This window comes from Pristis pectinata, chromosome 22, assembly GCF_009764475.1.
Source record: "Pristis pectinata isolate sPriPec2 chromosome 22, sPriPec2.1.pri, whole genome shotgun sequence".
NCBI classification, from domain to species: domain Eukaryota; kingdom Metazoa; phylum Chordata; class Chondrichthyes; order Rhinopristiformes; family Pristidae; genus Pristis; species Pristis pectinata.
Genome location: NC_067426.1, coordinates 14,219,762 through 14,242,987, shown reverse-complemented (window position 1 = coordinate 14,242,987; position 23,226 = coordinate 14,219,762). Strand labels below are relative to the sequence as shown.

The 23,226-nt window shown below is 39.7% G+C and overlaps 1 protein-coding gene across 1 annotated transcript in view; it reads right to left on the bottom strand.

Moving 5' to 3' along the window:
- Positions 1-22,180, bottom strand: part of LOC127581730 (YTH domain-containing family protein 2-like) — a 31,443-nt gene extending 9,263 nt beyond the window's left edge. The window contains 5 exon segments of the mRNA XM_052036399.1: positions 11,051-12,337; positions 12,339-12,620; positions 18,310-18,389; positions 21,503-21,527; positions 21,706-22,180. Of these exon segments, the coding sequence (XP_051892359.1) occupies positions 11,051-12,337; positions 12,339-12,620; positions 18,310-18,389; positions 21,503-21,527; positions 21,706-21,732 (1,701 nt within the window). The 5' untranslated portion in view covers positions 21,733-22,180.
- Between the last annotated feature and the right edge of the window lie 1,046 nt (positions 22,181-23,226).

The following is a 23,226-nucleotide window of genomic DNA, read 5'->3' as shown; positions in this document are numbered from 1 at the left end:
ACACTTAGCAGGTTAGGCAGCATCTGTGGAACAAGAACTAGAGTTAACACTTCAGTTCAAAGATCCTTTGTCAGAAATTCATTAGTTTGATTTTCAAGTGGTGGAAACAGATGGACTCTAACATGAGAAGCAAACTTGCACTTGAAAATTCATGGACTCTACAAGTACTCTCATGGCAAACTTAGATTAACCCCATATTACTAAGCAAAAGTTTAAATCTAAACATTGGCTGGATGGTTCTTCCTGATTTGGTTCCAAGGCCCTTTGAAGATATTGCTAGACTTACCAACCTGATCTTAGGTCTTCTTTCTATCTTCAGGGGAAAATAAATACTCAGTATGAACCCAATTCATGTTTGTATGCAAACAAAATGAGCTGTGCATATACAAAAGATGCACACAAAACTACTGGAAGTGCAGAGGTAAAACCACAGAAAAATAGGTGAAAGGAGGAAATGGAGTAAACCAGAATAAAAGGCAATACTATCTAACAATATACAACATAACTAGTACAATGTACAGCAAACAAGCCAATTATTTGCAAAGTAAAGGAGTTGCTTTTGACTACTTACTGCATTGTAGTTGTTCTTTCTTTACACATTAACTGCATCACTCAATTTATGACCAATTTTCCAGTTCCTGCCTTTTAGGTGTTGTTTTCCCCATTAATAAAATGCAACCCTTGCTAAAAAATCTACTGTAGCTCACCCAACATATCACATCCACCTACAGGCAAACGGGTATTTTTCTGGATCCTCCACTGACTCGAGCTTGATTACTGGTTTTTCAGACCAATGAATACCAGATCAAACACAGGGTAGCCATGGAGATGAAAAAGGAAGAAGAATTCAACATTTGATTCTCAAGCCAAAGTGTGGGTTTAGATTATTTATTCCAGTGTGGACAATTGGAAGCTACTTTCTGAAAGATGTCCAAACATGGTTGGTTTTAAAAATGACTTACCCGAATGCTTAACCAGAATATTGCAATCTAACCACTCAATCTGGATAATTGTTTTCAGGCAGATTACTGTGGATCAAAGCCTCCAGACTTCTAGAAACACTCATGGTTGGGCTAAATAATAGAATTTTAATATGTTTTTATAACAATATTAATTACACCATTAAAGCTGAACTGTTTAAGAAATGCTGAAGATAGTTTAACAGCTCAAAAATAAATGCTGACTTAACAGTAGGAGTATTTGTTTATCACTCAACAGTTCAGAGGACAAGCATATTTAAAAGCGATTTTAGAATTGCTCTGGGCCTTGAAGCAGTAGCATCAACGTGTATGCACCATTTACTCTTTCAGGTGGGGTCTTAAACTGAATGTTGTCTACTCTCAAGTGGATGTAGATGATCCCAAAGCACTATTTTGAAGAGCAGGTGACAGACCCAGTGTCATGTCCAATGCTTATCTTTTACCAACATCAAAACTCATGCACAATTTGATAACCACTTTTTCTACATTAAACACTGATTTATTGGCTATAGGGAACTGTGAGATAATGAAAGGTGCTAAAGTGCAAGCGTCTCACTTTAATCCTTTTCTCAAACAACAAAATTGTAGACTATTATATTCATACAGACATAGACAATCTAGATACACAAAGTATTCAGGTAATTAAAGGTTTAGTGCTTTATTGAGCATATAGCAGAGAGTCTGTTACACCCACCTGGTCAACGCTAGTGTTTATACAGCACACAATCCTCCTATCCCATTTTGCAGCTTATCCTTCAACAGTTTTCTCCTGCTGTGCATGTTCTAGTTTCCCTTTAAAACCATCTATGCTGCTCATCTGAACTAGTCCATGTGGCAGTAAATTCCACATTCTTACCAACTCTGAATAACGTCTGACCTAAATTCCCAATTTATTATTCATTACTCTACATTCACAACCCCAAGCTGTGACTATGACCTTAAGTGGGGACATTTCCACTAATCCCACCCTATTACATTTGCACTTAGCTACTTTCCAGTGAATCTATCTTCTAAAAGTCTCTAAGATAATTAGAAGAATAAGCAAGATTTTGGTGAATTTCACAAATTCCAAACATACAGATGCACCTCAATAGCTAGTCTCTGGCTGCAGATGACACTGAGTGTTGCACAGAGTGAATAAATTATGGAGAGGAAGAACAGAATAGGCTTGCATTTCCATTGATCAGAGGTTTGAGGATGGGGTGTAGTAATAAGGTACTTTGTGAAGATGAAATGATAAAGAAACTTCATCAAAACATCCTTTAACAAGGGGACATAACTTCAAAATTAGAACTAGGCTGTTCAAAGAGGTTTCATGAAAGAATTCTTCACCCGAAACAGAAATCTGGAACTCTCAACATGTAAAAATTTTCAAGTGGGGGGTAAGGGGTGGAGAGTGGTTAACGGGAATGACTAGAGACTGAATTTTTCTTAGGTGGTGGTTTCATCAAACATTATGGAACCAAACCAGATAAATTATTTGTGATCCAAGCAAACAGTTTAAAACTTAAAGGGCTTACTTACCCTCCTCTGTTCCTTAAGATTTTACTCATAGATTCTGCATTGATTGTCTTCACTACCATAGAGATGTGTGCACAAAGTTGATTTTAAAAAGCAGTTCTGAATGCATCATTAATGCTTCAAACACACTGCCTGAAACAATTAGGAAGAAATCCACAACAGGAGCAGCCTTATAGGCTGACGAGGTTCTTCTACAGGATACAATTGGGCAACCTCTATTTTGCTGAATATACCATTTAATAACTCCTTTTTTGGCCCTTTGCTACAACTATTTCTTCTCCCCCCGCCACTTATTTGCTTCAGTACTGAGCCTTGCTGGTCTACAATGACCAGCTGCTTTACTCAATAGAACATCAGGATACAAGATCTGTTTTCTATTATAAGGAGCAAAATAAAGCATGCAAGGCTGCTCTTGTTGAGGATTTCTTCTCAATTGTTTCAAGCTGCATTCTTGAAAATTGATGCATACATAACAGTTCTTTAAAGCAACTTTATCTTCATTACCTATCATACATGCACAATTGCCAATGCAAAATCTGAAGGTGGCTATTTAAGCCATTAAGTTTTAAGGTATTTGCTCAGATCACAACAAATCTATCTGGCTTGATTCCATATTTTTTGATGGATTTTTATTAGGCAATAGATTTAATCTCCAGTTTTGACATTCCCATTAAACACTTCCCACCAACAGATGTTCTAATAAAGGGCCTGTGCTTAAGCCCTTGGCCATTTTGTATTAGAGACTTGCAGTTTTCCAGCATTTGCCAAGAATTGAGATTTGTTTTCATTTTAGATTCCAGCATTCATTTCCTGACAGAAGTTATTCTTTAAAGCACCTTACATTTAAGGCATGGTTAATATTCACAGGATAAAAATAATTGTACAAGTTTTATTTACAGCAAGAATGCCACCCAAGAGGTACGATTACCTTGGAGATCCTCTAGATTGCTTTTCCATGACAAATGGTTTATAGGCCAGTACCTTTTACATTCTTGGAAGTGGTTGGCTCATTCAATAATGAACTAAAACTGACTTTGGGTAGGGGGTTCCAATTCTGAGCGACTTCAGTCCAACTGTGGAAGAACCAACAGGAGGAGTAAAGTAGCCTTGCTTCTACAAAAAAAACTTTCACCCAATGACAATAAAATTTACTGTCATTTACTATAACTGCACACAGTTATTTACTATAACTGCACACAAACCCAATCAATACCTTTCTATAATTACTAATAAATTATTGTAGAGCACAACTTTATTTGAACCATACTTAAAACATGAATCAGAAATTCAGTGATAAATTCTTCCTAATTCCACTTAATTTTTTTTTAAACCGACCTCTTGCCTTAGAATGTCCTCCTCCAACCCAGTCTTTAGTTTTCTCAACTGATATCACTGAGGATTATTGTTTCTTAAAAATGTAATGCTGCACTTACAGAACCTCGATGCACATTTGTTTTTCCGTAAGTATAACCAGTGCATTACCAACTACCTTGTAGGTTTCTGTACCACCCAAGGATATAAAAAATCCAACATTCATGCAATACCAATTACAAGGATTCACAGAAACTCAAATGTACTTGAGGCACAGAAAATATTCAGTATTTGTACCAACTTGCTTCAGTGACAATGAATCTCTGGAATGCTGGATTCACAATACATTTGTGCAAATCATTAACTGATTTTTTAAAAAAATAAGTACACTATTTCTCAGCTGCAGCAGAAATATTTACCTTGTACTATTCACCTGTCTTTCCACATCATAAAATGTTACCTGGTGGTTCCTTGGAAGTCTTCACAGCCTCCTGCATGCCTAATACTCAACTAACTATGTTTAGCATTTGATTTTACTTCATATATAAATTAATGTGGCGAATCATTCCGCAGACAGACATGTACAGACTTGGAGGGAGAGCAGGCAAATTAAATGGACTACAGAATGCCATACCCACAAACATCTGAAATGCTTTTGGGATTTATTAACTTACAAGTTATATTTAGAAACAACAATTGAGAAGCACTCCTCAAAAATGCTGATACAACATAATCTCCAAGTGATTGACAAAATCAACAGGGGAACCATTTTGGACTGGGTCCCAGATAAATGCATTCTACTTTACTAAATCAAGTTTGCTTAACATTGAGGCAAACACACAGCCACCGTGGAATTATGGACCCATAAGTCTGTGGTCAAAATCAGATAGTAACTTAAATGGTCAAATTCAGTTTACTGATGCCAGCCTCCAGAATCTGAACATAGCAGGTTGTGCATGTACACTTTTTATACAAAAAACACATCTATTGTAAAAGCTATCATTACTGATAAAACTTGATCTGTTTATTGAAGATTTCACTAAATTTTTAAATTTTCAGTCAGGGTTATACATGAATCAGATGTTTTCAGAATATTTTCTGACGCATTTCACAGAACACACACTAGTTATGTAACTTCATGCAATGGCAAAGTTACCAAAGGCCAGGCAAAAAAATTAAAAGCTGGCAAGAATTAGCTAAACCGCCATGAATATAACACAAGTGGTGAGAGAGGGGGAAAGCATGCAAAATGCCAGTCAAATAATGGTTGAATCTCAATGTACACAATTACAGTATTGATAATATGAAAATTTTTTTGGACCGATTATGAATGCCTCATTCTTTTACTTCAGATGAATGGTCAGACTTAAGCCAGGAGTGTTTTCACTAAATGTTGCCTAGTTTGGAACATTTCAATTAGGAAGAAGAGAATGGATAGGCCAGGTTTGTTTTCCTTGGAACAGAGGTGACTGAGGGGGGGAACCTGATAAAAAGTATACAAAATTATGAGGGACAGACAAGCATGCAGAATTTTCCCCATAACATAGTTGTCTAATATAAGACGGCAAAGGTTTAAGGTGAGGAGTAAGAGGATGAGGTTGCAATCTTGAAAGCACTGCCCAAGAAGGTGCAGACAGGTACTGTCACAACATTTAAAAAAGTACTTAAATGAGCATAAGGTCACAGACCAATTGCAGGTTAAGAGGACTAATACAGATGGGTGCTTGATGGTCAGTATAGATATGGTGGGGTAAAGGGCCCATTTCTGTGCTGTATGACTATGTCCACAGGCCAATAGGGCACAACATTGTGCAGTTTTAGTTCTCTATCCAAAAAGGTTCTCAAACAATCCAAAAAGACTGGGCATGGCACAAGACACAAATAAGTGCTTCGCCCCACAATTGTTCAGTCTCTTCATCTTGGATTGATTGTGCAAGGTACAATAAATTTGCAGACGATATGGAAATTGGTGATGTCGATACCAAAGCTGGTTGTTTTAAGCAAGCGTGACATAGCTCAGCTGGGTAAAATTTGGCAAAGCGGTAGCAAGTAGAATTTAATCCTGACAAATACAAGTTGATGCTTTCTGGGAAAGCAAATAAGGGTAGCACGTACAAAGCAAATTGTAGGCGCTAAGGCTGTGGCTGATGAACAGAAGGACCTTGGGGTACATTCATAGATCCCTGAAATTACCAGGTGGATAAATTGGCGAAGGAGGCATTTGGAATGCTTGCCTTCATTGGCCGTGACAGAGATTATACGAGCTGGGACTTCATATTACACCTTTATAAAAGATTGGTCTAGCACACTTAAGAGTTCTAGTTGTCACACTATAGAAATCATACGATTGCACCAGAGAGGGTGTAGAGAGACTCATCAGATGGTACCTTGATTGGATTATTTTGGTTATAAGGAAAGACTGGATTAGTTTTCCCTGGAGCAGAGAAGGCAGAGAGGTAACCTGATACAGATACACAAAATTATGAGATAGCAAACATCTTTTTCTTCATTGCAGGGGTGGGGTGGGGGGGGAGAAGAGTTTATAAGACAAGAGGGGAGAATGCGAGAAGTGGGAAATTTAGTGGGTGATCGGAGGGCTATTCCTCCACTCCACCCCCCCTCCCCCCCCACAGAGGATGAAGTCTGGAATGTGCTGCCTTAAGGGGTGGAGGCAGATACACTCACGACATTCAAGAAGCATTGAGACAAGTACTTGAATCGCCAAGATACGGAAGGCTACAGACAACGTGGGTAAATGGGATTAGCATAGAGAGGTACAACAGGTTGCATGGACATAGTGAGCCGAAAGGTCCATTTCTTGTAATACAACTATGACTCTCCAAATGGGTCAGGTAGGATTGTGCATTTGCTTTGCAAGCAATTGCATAACCCATTTTAATAAGACTTGGAAATGTTCATATAGTTAAGTGGTGTTTAGTTTCTTACCCCACCCTCTGTCCCCTTCTGCATTTCCAATATTCTTGGGATTGATGCCCACTTTATGGCATAACATATTGCTTAACATAAGAAAACTGGTAATCGCAAAAACAAAAAGCTTCTAACACTCATGGAACCATTAACAACCTATGACAATAATTTCTACTATCCATTGTGTTATTTTTATCTCTTATAGGTTAACAGATGTTGCATTAATATAGTAACTAAACGTGGAACATTTCTGTGGTTAATAGAGAAAAATTCAGCTACAAGCATTAGAAAAGTTAGAAAGGATTGAAAGCATTGCAGAGGTTACAAGGAGGCTCAAAACGCACAGAACTTCCAAGAAAACAGAGTCAATATCTTTTTATAGAGCCATTTTCATTAAATAGTGCTTTGGGATCTGTTATACCTTCCCAAAAAGCATCTCTGACAACGTGGTATTCCCTTAATATCACAATTGGGATAACGAGCTGGAGAGACTTCAGAACACAGGCAGTCCCCAGGTTATGCAAGAGCTCTGGTCCTGAGAAATGTCCATTAGCCAATTTCTCTGTAAGTCAGAAATATCCATTTTCTATAGTAACCCATATTGTATTTCTCTACATACATTTACTATAATTCTTTCATTTCTTTGAATAATCACACAATCACTACCCATAATTAAACTAATGGAATATATACTGTATCCAACTCATTAATGAACATCATGAAACATATTATTACTAGCTTGAAAAATGTTTCAACAATGTATGAAGAGAAATTGCGTCAAGTCAGATTTCCGCAAGTCAGGTCATTCATAACCAGGAAGCCCCTGTACTTGCAAATGAGGACAAAGCATATAGGTGGTTAATGAACAGTTCATCTGAAGTTGGCCAGAATAGAGCAGGACATGGTCTGAAAATTTAACACACACAATATAAACACAGATTAAGCTTCTTAGTTAGTTATCAAAAAATAAAATTTAAACTTAATCCTCTATATTGCAGGAAAACAAACAGATTAGAGCTCAACATATTTAAATCTTTAAACAATGTTAAAAGTTTTGCATTTATCCCAAAGTTGTACTGGAAGGAGCAGACCCAAACCAGAATCAGACATTCCCCTACAATAAGGTAGAGCGACACCAGAGGCACCAGCTGGATTTCAATGCATTCACTCTAGAATACCAGCATTTTCCTGGTCTGTATAATGACAGGTGAAACTGTGCCTAGTTCAGCTGCCAAAATCATATTGGAACAAGTACAAAAATGTTCATCTGTGTGCTTAAATCTAACCTATATGGTAAAGACAGCCCAAAGGTGACATTTATCCAAAATTAATTTCAAACCATCCCCATTTAAAGCATAATACTACACTCAAATTTAGACGAGTTGCCTAAAAATGGAATAGTTAGATTGCATAGAAAACAGCAGCCACCTTCGTGGATGGAAACACAGGGAGATGGACTGCAGCTATATGCCAACATGGGTAGTGTCAGTTTCAGATGACATCCAATTCGCCCTGTACTCCACTTGTTTGTAGAGGAAAGCATTCCATTCTTAAACAGCTCCCTCAATAGCAGAGGTTTATTAAATATTTACATCACAAGTTTCCACTGCCTGACCAAATTGATAAATTAATTGGCAAGATTCAGTAAAGCAACATTGGTTTTAAAATGAAATAATCAGTGAAGCAACAGCAAGCAAATATAGCAAAATGCCACCTATCCCCAATATAGCATTAAACTGCATTGAAAAGAACACATCAATACTTTTTTTTTAAAATGTATAGGATTGAGCAAAGCTTTTAATCAGCCATTTTAGACTGAAGTATCACAATTTACTTTGCTTGGTGATTCAAACTGTTAATTCAGTCATCAGTATAGCACACCAAGGCACTAAACAAGATGTTAAGTTTTAATATGCAGAATTTATTTGTAGACAGGGTACTTGGTCCAACTGGTCTGTCAGTTATACTGTTAGCATCAATCCACCCCTCTAACCATTGCATTCATTTTTCCTCATGTTCTCATCCAGCTACCCATTATCCATACTATTCAATCTGTACTACTTTATGGGGATATAGTCAGTCACAGAACAAGGAAACTGCCCTTAGACCCACCAGGTTCACATACACAATCAGGTACCCATCCACACCAATCCTCATCGACATCAACTTCCCTCCTGCCCCCACAGAATTTTCCATCACACTGCCAATCAAACCTATCAATACACGTCTTTGGGATGTGGGAGGAAACCAGAGCATCCAGAAGAAGCCTACGTGGTCACAGGAGAATGTGCCAAACTCTACACAGAGCACCGGAAATCAAGATTTAAGCTAGGTCCTTGGAGCTGAGGCAGCAGCTCTGTTAGCTATGCCAATGTCCTGCCTATTCTAAACACACTTGGTGCAGCAGCCACAATTTACCAGTAATACCTAGCACAGCTAAAGCTCGTTCATCTTACTATTGGCATAGTGGTTAAAACAGTAATGCTGGCCATTAAGAACTTATAACTTTTAATGCTCACATCCTCTATGTTCCAACCCCATCTTACGAAATATTAGTGCAAAATTTCTTGGTCACAAATACAGGAAGGATGTGGTAACAACAGAGTGCAGAATAGATTCACCAGGATGTTGCCTGGAATAGAGGACAGTAGTCATGGGGAGTTTGGCTGAGTTTTATTTGCACTAGAATGCCTTAAGGACATATCCTGGTGAAGGTGAATTGTTCACTAGCCGTTATATACTTGGTACCCATTTTGCAAGTACATCTCTAGCTGCTGTTGAGAGCTTGGTGGTGCTACAAATTTAGTAACAGAAGTATTCAGATAACTGAGTTCAAGAATTATGACCAGCAATAATGAAGTGATTGTACATGCCCAAGTCAGATGGCGAGAGATAGTGATGTTCCTATCAATTTGTTATCCGTGATCTTTTAAATGATGCAATTTCAAGGTTGAGAGGCATCACACTGCAATCTTCAGATGGTAACTGTTGCAGCCACTGTACCTGAATGGTGGAGGGAGTTGACGAAATCTAAGAATCAAGTGCCTTGCTCAGAGTACATCGTTTGGTATGCATTTTTTATATTGTTAATTTCATATTGAACTATGATATCTGATTTGTTGAACAACAAGAGATAATGGAACTATAACCAGACATCCATGTTTATCTTTGGTTTTTTTTACGCTTATTATGAAGTCTATTAATGTGGGGAATTTAACACATCTTTGACATGGTGGGCCGAAGGGCCTGTTTTGTGTTGTATGGTTCTATGGTTCTATTTCATTCACCTAACATTACCATAACACACATTTAAAACAGACATTACGTTTGGATTTACAGAATTTAAAGTAATCTATTATTCAAGAAAACTGCCCTCCAACTCAAACAATGGTTTACCACTGTTGCAGCCATTGTGATATTTCTTCTTAGAGTGCCACCATAATACCAAATTAAGTACAACTGCACATCACTCCATTAAAATCTAACTGGAACTGAGATACCCCCAAATTCCTTTATACATTAAGAACATTTAGTCTGTCAGTTGGGCAGGTCCTAAAATGCAAATCATAGACGATTAAATACAGAGAAGAATTTTTTGCACTAATTCACTGCCAGAGTTTAGAGAGTCAAAGTCAAACTGAAGTGAGGTGTGAGTAAATTTTTTCTACTGGTGATGACAGAGCAAAATGAAAACATGGTTTTGTAAAGAATAATTATGGGTAATCATCACTATGCTGTTTAGTAGCTGCACCCTAATCTTTTAATGAATTTACCCATACAATTCCTTCAACCATACAAGTAGCTAGATTCAAATCTTATGTTAACGTGGCCAGTGCTGTCATCACTAGCTTTATTTTTCGAACTATAATTGAAAAGAGAAATCACATTTGAGCCAATACACTTTTATTATATGATATACTTGTGTGACACCTGAATTCATTGCCTTAAATTTCTCTCAATGCTTCATCCTATTGTAATACAACTCAAAATATTCTCCAGACTCTACCCAAGCTTGGAAGGACAAAATCTAAAATGTTAATAATTGCAGGGTAAGGGATTACAGTGCAAGAGTACACTGAACATTTCACATCCCTCATTACTTTCTGAAATTCTAGTGACATTTATAAGCCATCAAATTCAGACAAAATTAGGATTACCAGGGGTTTAAGTAAACAGATTTTCTTGTATATGTATATATATTTAAAAAAAAGAAACTTAACACTTAATACTCAAGTTTCAATCAACTTTCAAAAGTTGACAATTTTCACCATTTTACAACTTTCCAATTAACATTTCTTAGTATGACCAACCTTTTTAACACACTCCTCTTCCTCTTGACGTTTTTCGTAATGAGAAAAGTCATCAAAGATAGAGGTCGTATGCTTGTAACTGGCAATAATTTTCAGAACCTGCTTGGCCTTTTCCAAGGGCACCTCCTGAGTGTCTCGGGAGTTGGTGACAGGTTTATTCTCATTGTTTTCCAGGCGAATGTGCCGCAGTTGACTATTGGGCACGTCCTTCACAAATATCCACCTGACGTCAAACCGTCCCTTCCACTTGTCCTGAGACCACACCCCAGCACAAGTGTTGTAGTCTACAGTCGACTTCATCTCGGCAACACCACAAAAGTGACCACTCCCATTGACACTAAACAAGAGGTAAACAGGACCCTTGCCGTTCATGGTACGATAGGCTGCATCCAGTCTCTTGTTGCCATGCTCGGTACTACACCAAATGGAATATTTAATAGAGCGATGGATGTCATCCTCAGAATAGCTCTTAATGATGAAAACTCGTCCATGTTTGGGGTTCCAGTCAAAATCCTTGGGGTTGTAGTTGTTGACAGAACGCAATTTCTCCAAAACTGGGTGTGCTTCCACAGAGGCAGAATTTGAATTCCCATGCGCCAGCCCAATGCCTCCAGCATCCACTCCATTTTGACCAAAGCCAGCTGCACGGTTGCGGGGTGCAACCCAGCGATTTGGCTGTGGCTGCTGCTGCACTGGTTGTGCGGCCACCTGCTGCTGCTGCTGGCCCGAGGACACTTGCTGAGGCTGCATATTGACCACTTGTTGGTTCACCGGCAGCGGAGGTGGCTGGCCTTGTTGCTGGCCACTGGCTTGAGTTGATGGCTGAGGAGCAGTTTTGGCCACTGTACCTTTGTTATCCCAGGTACCAATATCCATATTATGTTTAATTGGAGGTGGTGGGAGAGATGGCCCACTAGACCCACCTTTTGCTTTCTTGGGTTGGGGTTTTGCAGGCTTGCTTGCAATGTCCGCCCATGAAGCTGGCTTGGGGGGAACAATTGTAGTTGGTGGCATGGGATTAGAAGGTATCGCATTATTTGAAATAGTCGATATAGGATTGCTCCCAACAGCAGAACCTACCATTTTAGATACATTACTAGCGACCTCACCACCACTTATTTTCAGTCCTGCCATTCCTTGGTCAATGCTATTCATACCTGGTGCTTTATTCAGTGTGTCGTTGGCAAAAGTTGACTGTCCATCCATCATAGCTCCACCCAGAGAGCTAGGAGGATAGGCATAGCTGCTGGGGCTATAGCCTGAGCTTTGAGTGGACTGTCCCTGAGAAACTGCTGGTCCCCCAAGCCGAGAAGTCCACACCACTAGGGAAGAAGTTAAACCCATGCTGGCTCAAGAAAGGAGTATTACCCAAAGTCCCTGGCTGTCCAAACATGGCATCAGGTAGAAAATGATGCTCTCCATTACTTAGCTGTCCATACGATGTCAGATAGGGCATAGGTGGATCCCCTCCTGTAGACCAAGCAGCCTCACTCAATGAATACTGGAACCCTATAGATGGACTATAGTAACTTGGTAGATAGGAGTCAGACATGGCAGTATAGGTATTGTTCTGCAAAACAAAAATAAAAATATTCAGTAATGAAAGGCAACACACAGAATGAGTACATTTAAGAATCTAAATACATTTAAAAATTCAGCTTAACTGCCAGAAAACAGCAGAAATATGCAATGCTTTCACTGGGATCGCCCATGTCATTGATATCGCTGCATAAAGTTTTCACACATCACTTCTACTAGAAATAGAAAGAAACACCCAACAGGAGTCTCAAGACTAAACAGTACAGCCCCACGATTATAAAACTCTTCTGCAGAGTTGTAATTGAGAATTACTTGGCACAAGGCATTTTTGGCTAAAGATATCAAAATATGGAACTTAAAAGCTGTGTAAACAAAACATATAAATTGGAATAAACATTATGAAATTAAGATTCCCAGGTTTACACTGCCTTAGATATTCTTCAGCCTTTACACAATAGGTCTTTCACACCCAAAACATTGTGTATACAATTACATTATCAGGAAATTCTACACATGAATCTGGTCACCAAAGGGCAGAATGGGTTAAACTTAGCACAAATTGATGGTTTGAAGATTCTTTCTGTTAGCATTCCATCTTTAGTGAAGATAGCTTGAATATCTAAATCCAGCACAAAATTATCCCCAACTGAACAGATTATCAATATTAGTCTAGTGTCAGGCTGGATGGTACTTGAGAAAGTAGGAAGCACAACCAACACATGACTTGATGATCAAGGTGAGGTACCTGAATTGAAGAAACTTCATAGCTGTGCTTACACTAAACCTGGAAATACTAGCCGTTTACACCATTGCATTAATATCTCACAAAGACTAGTTTTTTTTTAAATCAGCTTGTGAAATTCTTCCTTCACTCCACACATAATACCGATTAATTGCAAGAGAAACAGCAAACAGAAACAAATAAAAGTCTAAATGACAAAGCAACAAGGGTAAAACAAACAATGAATGGATAAATCTTTGATAAGCTAGTTCAATTCCTATCTTTTCCTGCAGTACATAGCTTTAAAATAATTTGCTTGATCAAGTACAATCCAGACTCTGCAAAGAAATCTGGCTATAGGCATGGCCACAGAAGTACACAAATGTAATCTTTGTTCTGACTGCTGAAGCCTAAACCCTGCACAATTATAGCGTTTTATTATTATAAGAGCATAATGAAGAAATGCTACAGTGAGTGATTCAATTCTGCTGTAACAACTCCCAAGAACCATCCTTTAGAAAGTTGAAAGTACAGAAGAAAGAACCATTACATCATTTTCTAGCAAAGTAGAACTAATACTTTATTTGGAGGGGTTTTCCAGCACCAACTGATTGCACAGTCAACTTCCCAACAAACCATACCATTAGACATTTAGGGGAATAAATGGCTCTTGTAGCCATCTTTCATCTGATGTTCCTGCACTATCCCACTTTTCTCACATTCAAATATCTAACCAGGAAGAGGCATCAGTGATTTACCTCACTTCTTCTCAAAGGCATAACAAAACTGGGCACTAAAAATCAAGTTATCTTACATGAGCCCAGTGAATTCTTGCAGGCAATGTGGGCAGGAGCTTCATCAACAATGTACATTTATCCAGCTGCTTTAACTAAAGACGTGCCTGGAACTCCATAAAACAAACTTACATCAGCTCAGAAGAAAATGTTACAACTACTTTCAGTTAAAGAATGTGTCAAATATGGAAACTGCTACACATGATCAGCAGTCAATATTTCACCTCAGATACTCTGAGAAGTAATTCCTTAGAAAACAAAGCCTTCCTTTCTGTTGAATTCCATCATAAGTAGGGAGCAAAACAGCAAAAAGGAGCAGTTTGGGAGCAGGAGAGGAAAGATTTAGGGGAAGTAAAGATTGTAGGATGTCTAATAAGCAATATTTCATCAAAAAAAATCAGAAACCAAGATATTTGTCATGGGACAGGAAAAGAGAACAAAACAGTTCTCACTTAGGTCCAATAAAAGTAACAATCAAGTTTTAAATAGAAACTTAGTTAAAAGAAGAACTCAACAAGGGTGTGGTGGGGGCAGGGGAGGTTGGAGAGCAGAATTTATGGCTGGACGAAGGAAAGAAAGATGTTTGGCCTGCAACCATGCAGGAACTCAGGGATAAAGATCTTAATAGCTCAAAAAAGAAATAATCCACCAATGAGAAGCATTGTTCATTATACTGCAAATTAGCTTTGTGATCAGTTGCTCTAAATGAACAATTCACACCTTGTTTTGCCTTCCTGATGTTCTTTCAGGCTACTTCTGAAAAGACTGGAATTGATATAAAACCAACAACAATCATAAGGAAACATTATTCTTATGCCGCTAGGTAATATCATTATCTGGACACATATTGAGCTGCACAAGTCTACTGCAACATACAGGAGTGGAGAAATCCCTCCATAGTGAATCTAAGAAGGTATCAATGGCAAATCTGAAATAATAGTTGGATTGGAAGATTGAAATTTGAAAAGATGGGGGAAAAAAAATTAAGCAAAATGTTGGAAAAGGCATAGGTGCCAAAAAGCTTTCCAATCCATTTACAAAAAGCCAGAGCCCGAGAATAGCTGAAGCATGGAAGGACGTTTGAGGATGTAGGAAGAGCAGACCTTAGGGCCAAAGGACATTGGGACCATAACAGAGCTCAAAAGTACATATCTTTAAATGAATGGCACTACGGACAGGAATCAATGGAGATTAGTGAGGGCAGCTCTTTTCCTATCAAATATAACAGCTGACAGGCTAAGAGCAGAGTTTTGGACAACTTGAGAATTATAGTGGGTGGAGGAAAAGGGAGACTTAGCTCTAGAAATGACTAAAGCACAATGTTTCTGGTAATAAGAGACTGTGGTTAAAGACAAGAAATGAAAGTCAATGAGCTTGTGATACAAAGGATGAGTGTCTGGGGCTGAGAACAAGCTTGAGCAGCACACTAAGGCTTCAAGTGGCCTGGCTAGTAGAGGGGCAGCAGGATGAAATGTTAGTGAGAAGCAAATAGATTATGTTGGGACTCACAGTAATGGGTTTGACCTTCCTGGTTGTGATGCATCCATGTATTTGACATGTAGCCTAGCCCAAAAGCAGCAAGTGTTAATGGATGCAAGCTCAGATGTTACTGACATATGGAACCAACATTTGCCTTCTAATGATCACATGAACTCGATATTATTCTCACTAAATGTCTAAGCAGCTAGCAGGGATGGGCCTTGTTAGAAAGGAATCAGTACTTCCTCACATTCTCCCTATCCCTAATGAAAACAGAAAATGCTGGATCTATTCATCAGCCAAGGCAGCACCTGCAGATGGGTTAAGATTTCAAGCCGATGACCTTTCATTGCTAGTATTTCTTGTATTTTGTTTTTTTATTTCAGATTGCCATTGTCTGAAGTTAGTTCTTTTGCTCCCTATGCCAGGAAGAAGACAAGTTAAAAAGTAAAATACTGCAGATGCTGAAAACCTGAAATAAAAACACACTGGAAATACTGGTAATGAAAGGTCGGTGGCATTACCTCCCTCCACAGATGCTGCCTGATCTATGGAGTATTTTCAGAATTTTCTCATTGTAACCCCTTTCGTGCCATTCTGGGTAGAACCAGCAAAGTCAGCAAGGACATTAAGTCATGATGACCAAGTATGACCAGGCTACTGGGGTGAGAATTTTTAGAAAACATTTCAGAAGTGGAGTGGCCTGCTCCTTTATCTCAGCCTCTAAAATACCAGAGCTTTGAAATATTAATCATATCTGCCAGCATTCTTGTCCTTTTTTTCCCTTTTAATTTCTGTTTCAGGAAACCACAATTGCACTAGCCTAACCGAGACATTTTAAGAAAAACATTTCAAACATCTGGGTGGGGATTCAAATGCACTTTTTAAATATATAGATGAAGAAACCAAAGTTAGGCTTAGCTTCTTATAGGAGTTTTTAAGAAGTTACAAGTAACAAAAGCAGGAAATAAAAACCAATAATGAAAGCCAGCCCTTCTCATCCTGCCTATTTTTGTGTTTCATAAGATACCAGCAAGCACAAAATTGCTTTTCTCCTCCTTCCTTTGACTAGCTTCCCAATGCATTCATCTTTCAACAAACTTGACAGTCAGATCATTAAAGACAGTTAGTCGATAAGGGCAGAGAGCAACTAACTTTTCCCACAAAACTCACACCAACTAGACTCTGCAAAGACATAGCCAAACATTTCAAAAATTATCAAGCGTTGTTAAACATTATAAAAATGCAAAAGTTGCTCTACTGCATACTGGGCTTCTGCATTCTAAAACTGGCCATTAATTCAAAATGAATTGGCAGCTCAACATTTACCCTAGAGAAGGAGATAAGAAAGTGAGCTAAAGGATACAATTACTTAAAACTAATTAGCAAGATTCATTAGAAGCTTCATGAGACCTCAACATGGTTTGTCCCCATCATAGTACTTGGTCTTTCTATTCAGAAAGACATGAGCTCAATACTCACTCAAGGATTAAATACAAGTCTAAATCATCCTACTTGTGTACTGAAACAAAATATCGGAGGTCACCTTTCAGATTCAACCCTAAATCAAGTAATACGTCCTTGTTCCGAAGAATTTTAAAAATTATTTGATAGGAACCAAGAAGAAAAAAAGGATTTCCTGGGAATTGTGGCAACATTACTTCCTTAGCCAACAATTTTATCAATTTCTGATCTTATTGTTCTTTTGTTGGATTGTGTACATGACATTCTCAATAAATTATCCATGCTCATCTCCTTCTCTGGGGTAAATGTTGAACTGCCAATTCATCACAGAAGGTACTTGCTTATAAACACTCAAACACCCTAAAAAAAATGTTAACATGTCATATAAAGGTACAATACTGAAAAACTGGAGAATCTGGAACTAGGGGTCAGAGTCTCAGAAAAAGGGGTCAGTAATTTATGACTGAGCTAGCACAAATTTCTTCACTCCGAAGATTAGTGGTCAAGCAAAGAGCACCAAAATACTCAAATGCAAAACTAGAACCTGCAACCCCATGAAAGGGCAACATAATCATTTGCAGAAGTATGGGGCTAAGAAAGAAAAAATATTTTGGGTCAAAAAGAATTAGAGACAGACCCTGACTGTTCACCAAGACACATTTTTATATCCTTTTCTCATATCTGTATCCAGATCTCTCCCAGCTCGCTACTAATCTCAACCTCAATTGTGGAAGTGATTCTTTTTCAATCTTTTTATTAGTTTTCAAATTAATACAGATTGATACATAGCATCAATATTTATACATGTAATACAAAGAGATCAGGGTAACAATCACAGCATAGATAATCAGTGGAAGTGATTCATGGTTAAGTTGTGGTTGGAAGAAAAGATGCAAGAACAGGTGAGGAAAGCCTATTTATAATATTCCCATAAAATCCAGAAACACTGAAAATATTCTTAGACTGCCTGGACAGTAGAAGTTTAACTTATCACAATGAATTCATGTGCCAGTTGCATAGAGTAACCAAAAGTTTAAAATAAAAACACCAGAAAAATCGATACTTCCAGTTCACCTTGCTTTACAACTTTAAACTTTTCTACTTAACTCAGGAAAGACACCAAATTACATTAATGCTGGGGTGATGGCAACTTTATCGTGGAACACAGATCTCAGCTTCCTTCCATTGTGCAGTAACATCGAGTAAACATTATTTTCTCTCCCAGAAAGCACAAATCATTACTAAAATTCACACACACTCACCTGCCTGGTCTGAGTGTTCAGATAAGGCTCAAAATCGTCATCATTTAGTGCATCCTTTTGGTGAACCGCTCCATTTTGCACTATAAAAGAAATGATCATAGAATCATAGAAAGAGATAGTGTAGAAACAGGCCCACCAGCTAACAACAACCACATTGACCATCAAGCACCCTTTTAGTTTTACACCAATCCTACCATAACCCACTTTATTCTCCCCACATTCCCATCACCAGATTCTACCACTCATCCACACACTTGGGGCAATTTATAGTGGCCAATTAACCTGCCAACCCAATTTTGCAATGAGGGAGGACACCAGTGCACCTAGAGGGAACCCACGCAATCACAGGGACAATGTGCAAGCACTATACAGACAGCACTGTAGGTCAGGATTGAATTCAGGTCACTAAAGCTGCAAGACAGCAGCTCTAATGGTTGTGCCATTATGCCACCCTCTATATTGTGGTGCGAAAGGAATGGGAGACAAAAATTCAATGAAAACTTAAGATCACAATAGTAGCTAACTTCCAATAGTCAACTGAAGCGCTAAGTTAGCAATCAAGACTAAATGAAAGGTGGATCTGATTACATATAAAAGTGAGAAACAATATAAAATCAGACGATGACAAAATTCTTTCAGCCCCATTCCAATTGTGCCCTCCCCTAGCTAACAACTTTCAGAAAGCAGAGAATCAACACAGCCAATCCTATTTGCATCCTCACTAGACACTTACTCCTGCACTTTTAAGCAAGAGTTTGGTTTGCATGACTCACTAGCTCATCATGCAGTCTTATTTACTCAGTAGGCCAGACATGCACGTGGTGTAACCATTCAAAGATATGGCATTCCTGCCAAGATAAAATGCTAAATGCCTATGAATAGCAGCTTAGCTTTCCTGTTGCATGCTTTTGTTAATAGGGCATATCACCAGTTTTAAAACCTCAGGCACCCAATAATAAATTCCTTGTCCAGTGCTTTGAATAAATATATACCTTAGTATCAAAAAAAAGGGAGTACCTTTACATGGATGCTTTCACTACACGAACTACAGGCTCCATTAAAAATAGATGGAATGATAATGAACTGCCTAGACTGCCATTTGGTTACAAATGGGAAAGTCATGTTTGATCACAATCTGGAATAATTTGCGCCAGAGCACAAGTGATGTTCTACAATTTGCCTCAGCAGTACCAGTCCAAGGAGATACTAATCAACCAATGTTTCATACCTAATCAAGATACAATGACCCCCCGTAGAAAGGGCAAGGCTCTAGACATCAAACAAAAACAAAATTTAACCCTCCCAGTCAAACCACATCCCAACAATATTGAAGCTCTCATACAATAAATGACCAATGCTAATGTACCCCATCACAACTTGCACTACAAGACTGGAGAAAATTTGCGGTCTGACAAGGAAAAATCTAAATTAGAAACAGCAAGCAAAGTTTCTGGTTTGATATCTCCCATGACAAATCAGCTGCTGTTTGCATCACAACTAAAATCACACTAAAAATAACACTACTTTAAGTGGGAATGCTAAATCTTTGGAAGCTTCTAAACTATGCTAATGACTGAAGCAAGTGATAACGTAACCTTCATGAACATAGTCACCAATGCTTCTATTAGTCTGTATCTACCTGCTGGTCTTGTATACACCAAAGCTAGCAGAGAATCCAGATGGACCTTTCCATAGACTGCAAACCAGAAACATTAGTTTACCAAACACAAGCCTGAGAACGTGGTATGACTATCCTAACATGTCCTTTTAGTTTAATTTGCTATAATTTACTGGCCAGCCTGAAATCTATCTAGGGATTAAGTTTACTCAGTTCCTATATACATTTAACCAGTGTTTGGGACCTATTGCCAGCTAACCAGTGTAGAAAAGTGCACAACAGATTTTAGGAGGAGGAGAATGTTATAAACTGTTTGCAAGGTTAGAATGATTAACACTTAACTAACCAACTTGTTATGAGCAGGAGATATGTGCTATTTGGCAGAGATCAATTACTTGTGAAGGTAATAATCAATACAGGAAAAGCATTTAATTTTGATACACTGATAATTTTAAGGGTGGTGTTGTAACTGTAAACATTTATATTTGAAAGAGTGTTTATTTTTCCAGAAATACAGGTTACACTTAAATCAACATGAACAAGTTTACTAAGGGTGAGGAAGCTTTGGGGAAAAAATATGAGTAGATTCTTGCCTCAAAAAGATCACAAAATAATGACAGTGAATGATGGAAAGAATTGATAGAATATTAAATATTAAAATTATTAATGAAGTTTTACAATTAAACAGGAAATTCTATAAAATAGGGGCATGACATTCAAAGGAATCCCCAGCAGGTGAATGTGCTTATAAAGTTAGAGGTAATCTTTTCAATGGGGAGTTCATTGTAAGATTGCTAATCACCTAGAATGAAAATCATTCAACCAAAATGGTGACACAAGAGGCTGCAGATGCCGGAATCTGGAGCAAAAAAAACAAACTGCTGGAGGAACGCGAAGGGTCAAGCAATATCAGTGGAAGCGAAGTGATGGTCGAGCTCCTGCATCAGGACTGAAAAATGGTGAAAAGGTCTCCCTTCCCCCATTTATAAAAGTGGAATGCAAACGCTATTATTTGTACAATTTTAAACCCACAACTCGTGGAAGTGCGCCATTTTTGGAATAAAAATCTAAATCTCCCGAAGAATTGCGATCAATAATCGAAATGTCTCGAGAACCTAAAATGACGATAGTATTGAAATACATTAGTCATTCTTCCTGTTGGTGGGGAAATGTGTATCTTTATAACATACGTCTTTTAAATTAAAACTCCCATCACAGGTTCACACCCCGGAGAAGGTATAAAGGTGGTGGTGAGACAGAAGGGAAGGAATGATTGGGGCGGGAAGGCGATTCAACAGATGTATCGGAGGACTGACTCAACTCGAGCCCCAGGCTTTCGGGCCTGTCTCCTGCCCTTTCCCTCCTCTTCCCCCCACCCCCCCGCCAAACACACGAGTTTTCTTCATCCCAGGGGCTGGATCCAAGGAGGCAAATCCATTCTTGCGAAGAAGGGAGGAACAACCGAGACCCGCTCCCGCCTTTCACACGCGGCCCAGCCACCATTTTAGAATCAAAACCCTGGGACAGCCCGAGACGGTAGGGCCCGTCGGGCGGCAGCCAGCCACACTTCCTTACCTTTGTTTCCTTGGCCTTTCGGTCTCTGCGTCAGTCGGTTTCCACGAAGCGGGGGAAGAGAAAGAGGGAAGGAGAAAAAAGGGGGGGAAATCATCAATCGAGTGCCGAGGCTGCGGCCTAACAGTCATCACCCCGCCCGCCCCTCCTCCCCCACCGTGCAGACGGTCCCCCGCTCGGTAAACACTGACGGTCCCGCTCCGTACCTGATCCAGGACGCTGGTGGCCGACATCTCTTCATGAACCGAAGCCGGGGGGGTGGGGAGGGGGAAAGGGGGAAGAGTAGTTACGCGAGTCCCGAGGCTGCGGGTTGGGCTCCAGCGGCCTGCACAGCGCGCTGTCGGAGGCGGGCAGGAGGAGGAGGAGGAGGAGGAGGGGGGGTGCGGAAGGGCGCCGCGCAGGGATCGGGTTTATTTATCTTCCTCCCCTTTCCCCCGACGGGCTGTGCTGAGCGCCGGCCGGCCGATCGATCCCCGCCGCCGCCTGCGATCGGTGCTCCTTTTGTGCTGATTATTATTATTATGACTCGACGACTCGCTTGTGTCCCCGCCGGGGCCCGACGCCGCTGCTCCGCGCACTCACTCGCTCGCTCCCTCCCTCCCTCACACAATGGCAGCGCCGCTCACATGGGCCGCAGCGGAAACCCAGTTCACAAGAGAACCGCCCGCCCGCCCAGCTCGGCCCCGCACCCGCGCCCTCCCCCCAGCATTACAGCCGCCCAAACTCACGCCGTCCTCCGGCCACAGCGCCCCCCGCCGCCCGGGCGGATTCCTCCTCCATCCTCCACCCGACAACATCTCCTGCCTTTGCAACGGGATGGTTGCGAGGCAGGCCACTTGAGGTAACTTTATTGGTCACATGTACATCGAAACACACAGTGAAATGCATCCTTTTTGCGTCGAGTGTGCTGGGGGCAGCAAGTGTCGCCCCGCTTATGGCGCCAATGTAGCATGCCGGCAGCTTCCGAACCAGTACGTCTTTGGAATGTGGGAGCACCTGGAGGAAACCCACGCAGACACGGGGAGAACGCACAAACTCCTTACGGACGGTGGCTGGAATTGAACCCCTGCTATCTGCTTGCAAGAGCTAAATATAGCTGATGCTGGAAAGCCGTGATAAAATAGAAAGTTCCTGAAATACTCGGCAGGTTGCATCTGGGGAGAAGGAGATAAGGTTTCAGACCGATGACCTTTCATGATGGTCATCAATCTGAAACATTAACTCTTTTTCTGTCTCCGCAGATGCAATATAACCTGATGAGTATTTTGTTTTATTGCAGATTTCTAGCAACTGCCAGATTTTACTTTTGAAAATACTCAAATCTGTTGGGCTGCACCTCGCATGATCATAGCGTGGGTGGAATCATAGAGTCCTGACGACGACTGTTATGTTTGTACTTCATCAAGAGACAAACTTCGCGTGGGTTTAACATCTAAACATTTTTATTAACCAACACCAGCCAGCTTGCTTTCCCTCTCTTTTTACAGCCACTTCCTGTTCCCCCATGTGACCCCTTGCATTGCCTACTGGGAACTGTGGTGCTTTATTATAACTACATAATAACACATCTTCCCCCTTTAAAGAAAAACAAACACAATACTTTGTCCTTATAAACCTGCCAAGAACCCTTGTCCATTCAGCAGCTTTTATCAGTCTCTGAGGTGGTTTAATGGTCCTTTTTGGTCTGGTACTTATTTTCACAGGTGTGTTGCTTTCATTTGCTGCAT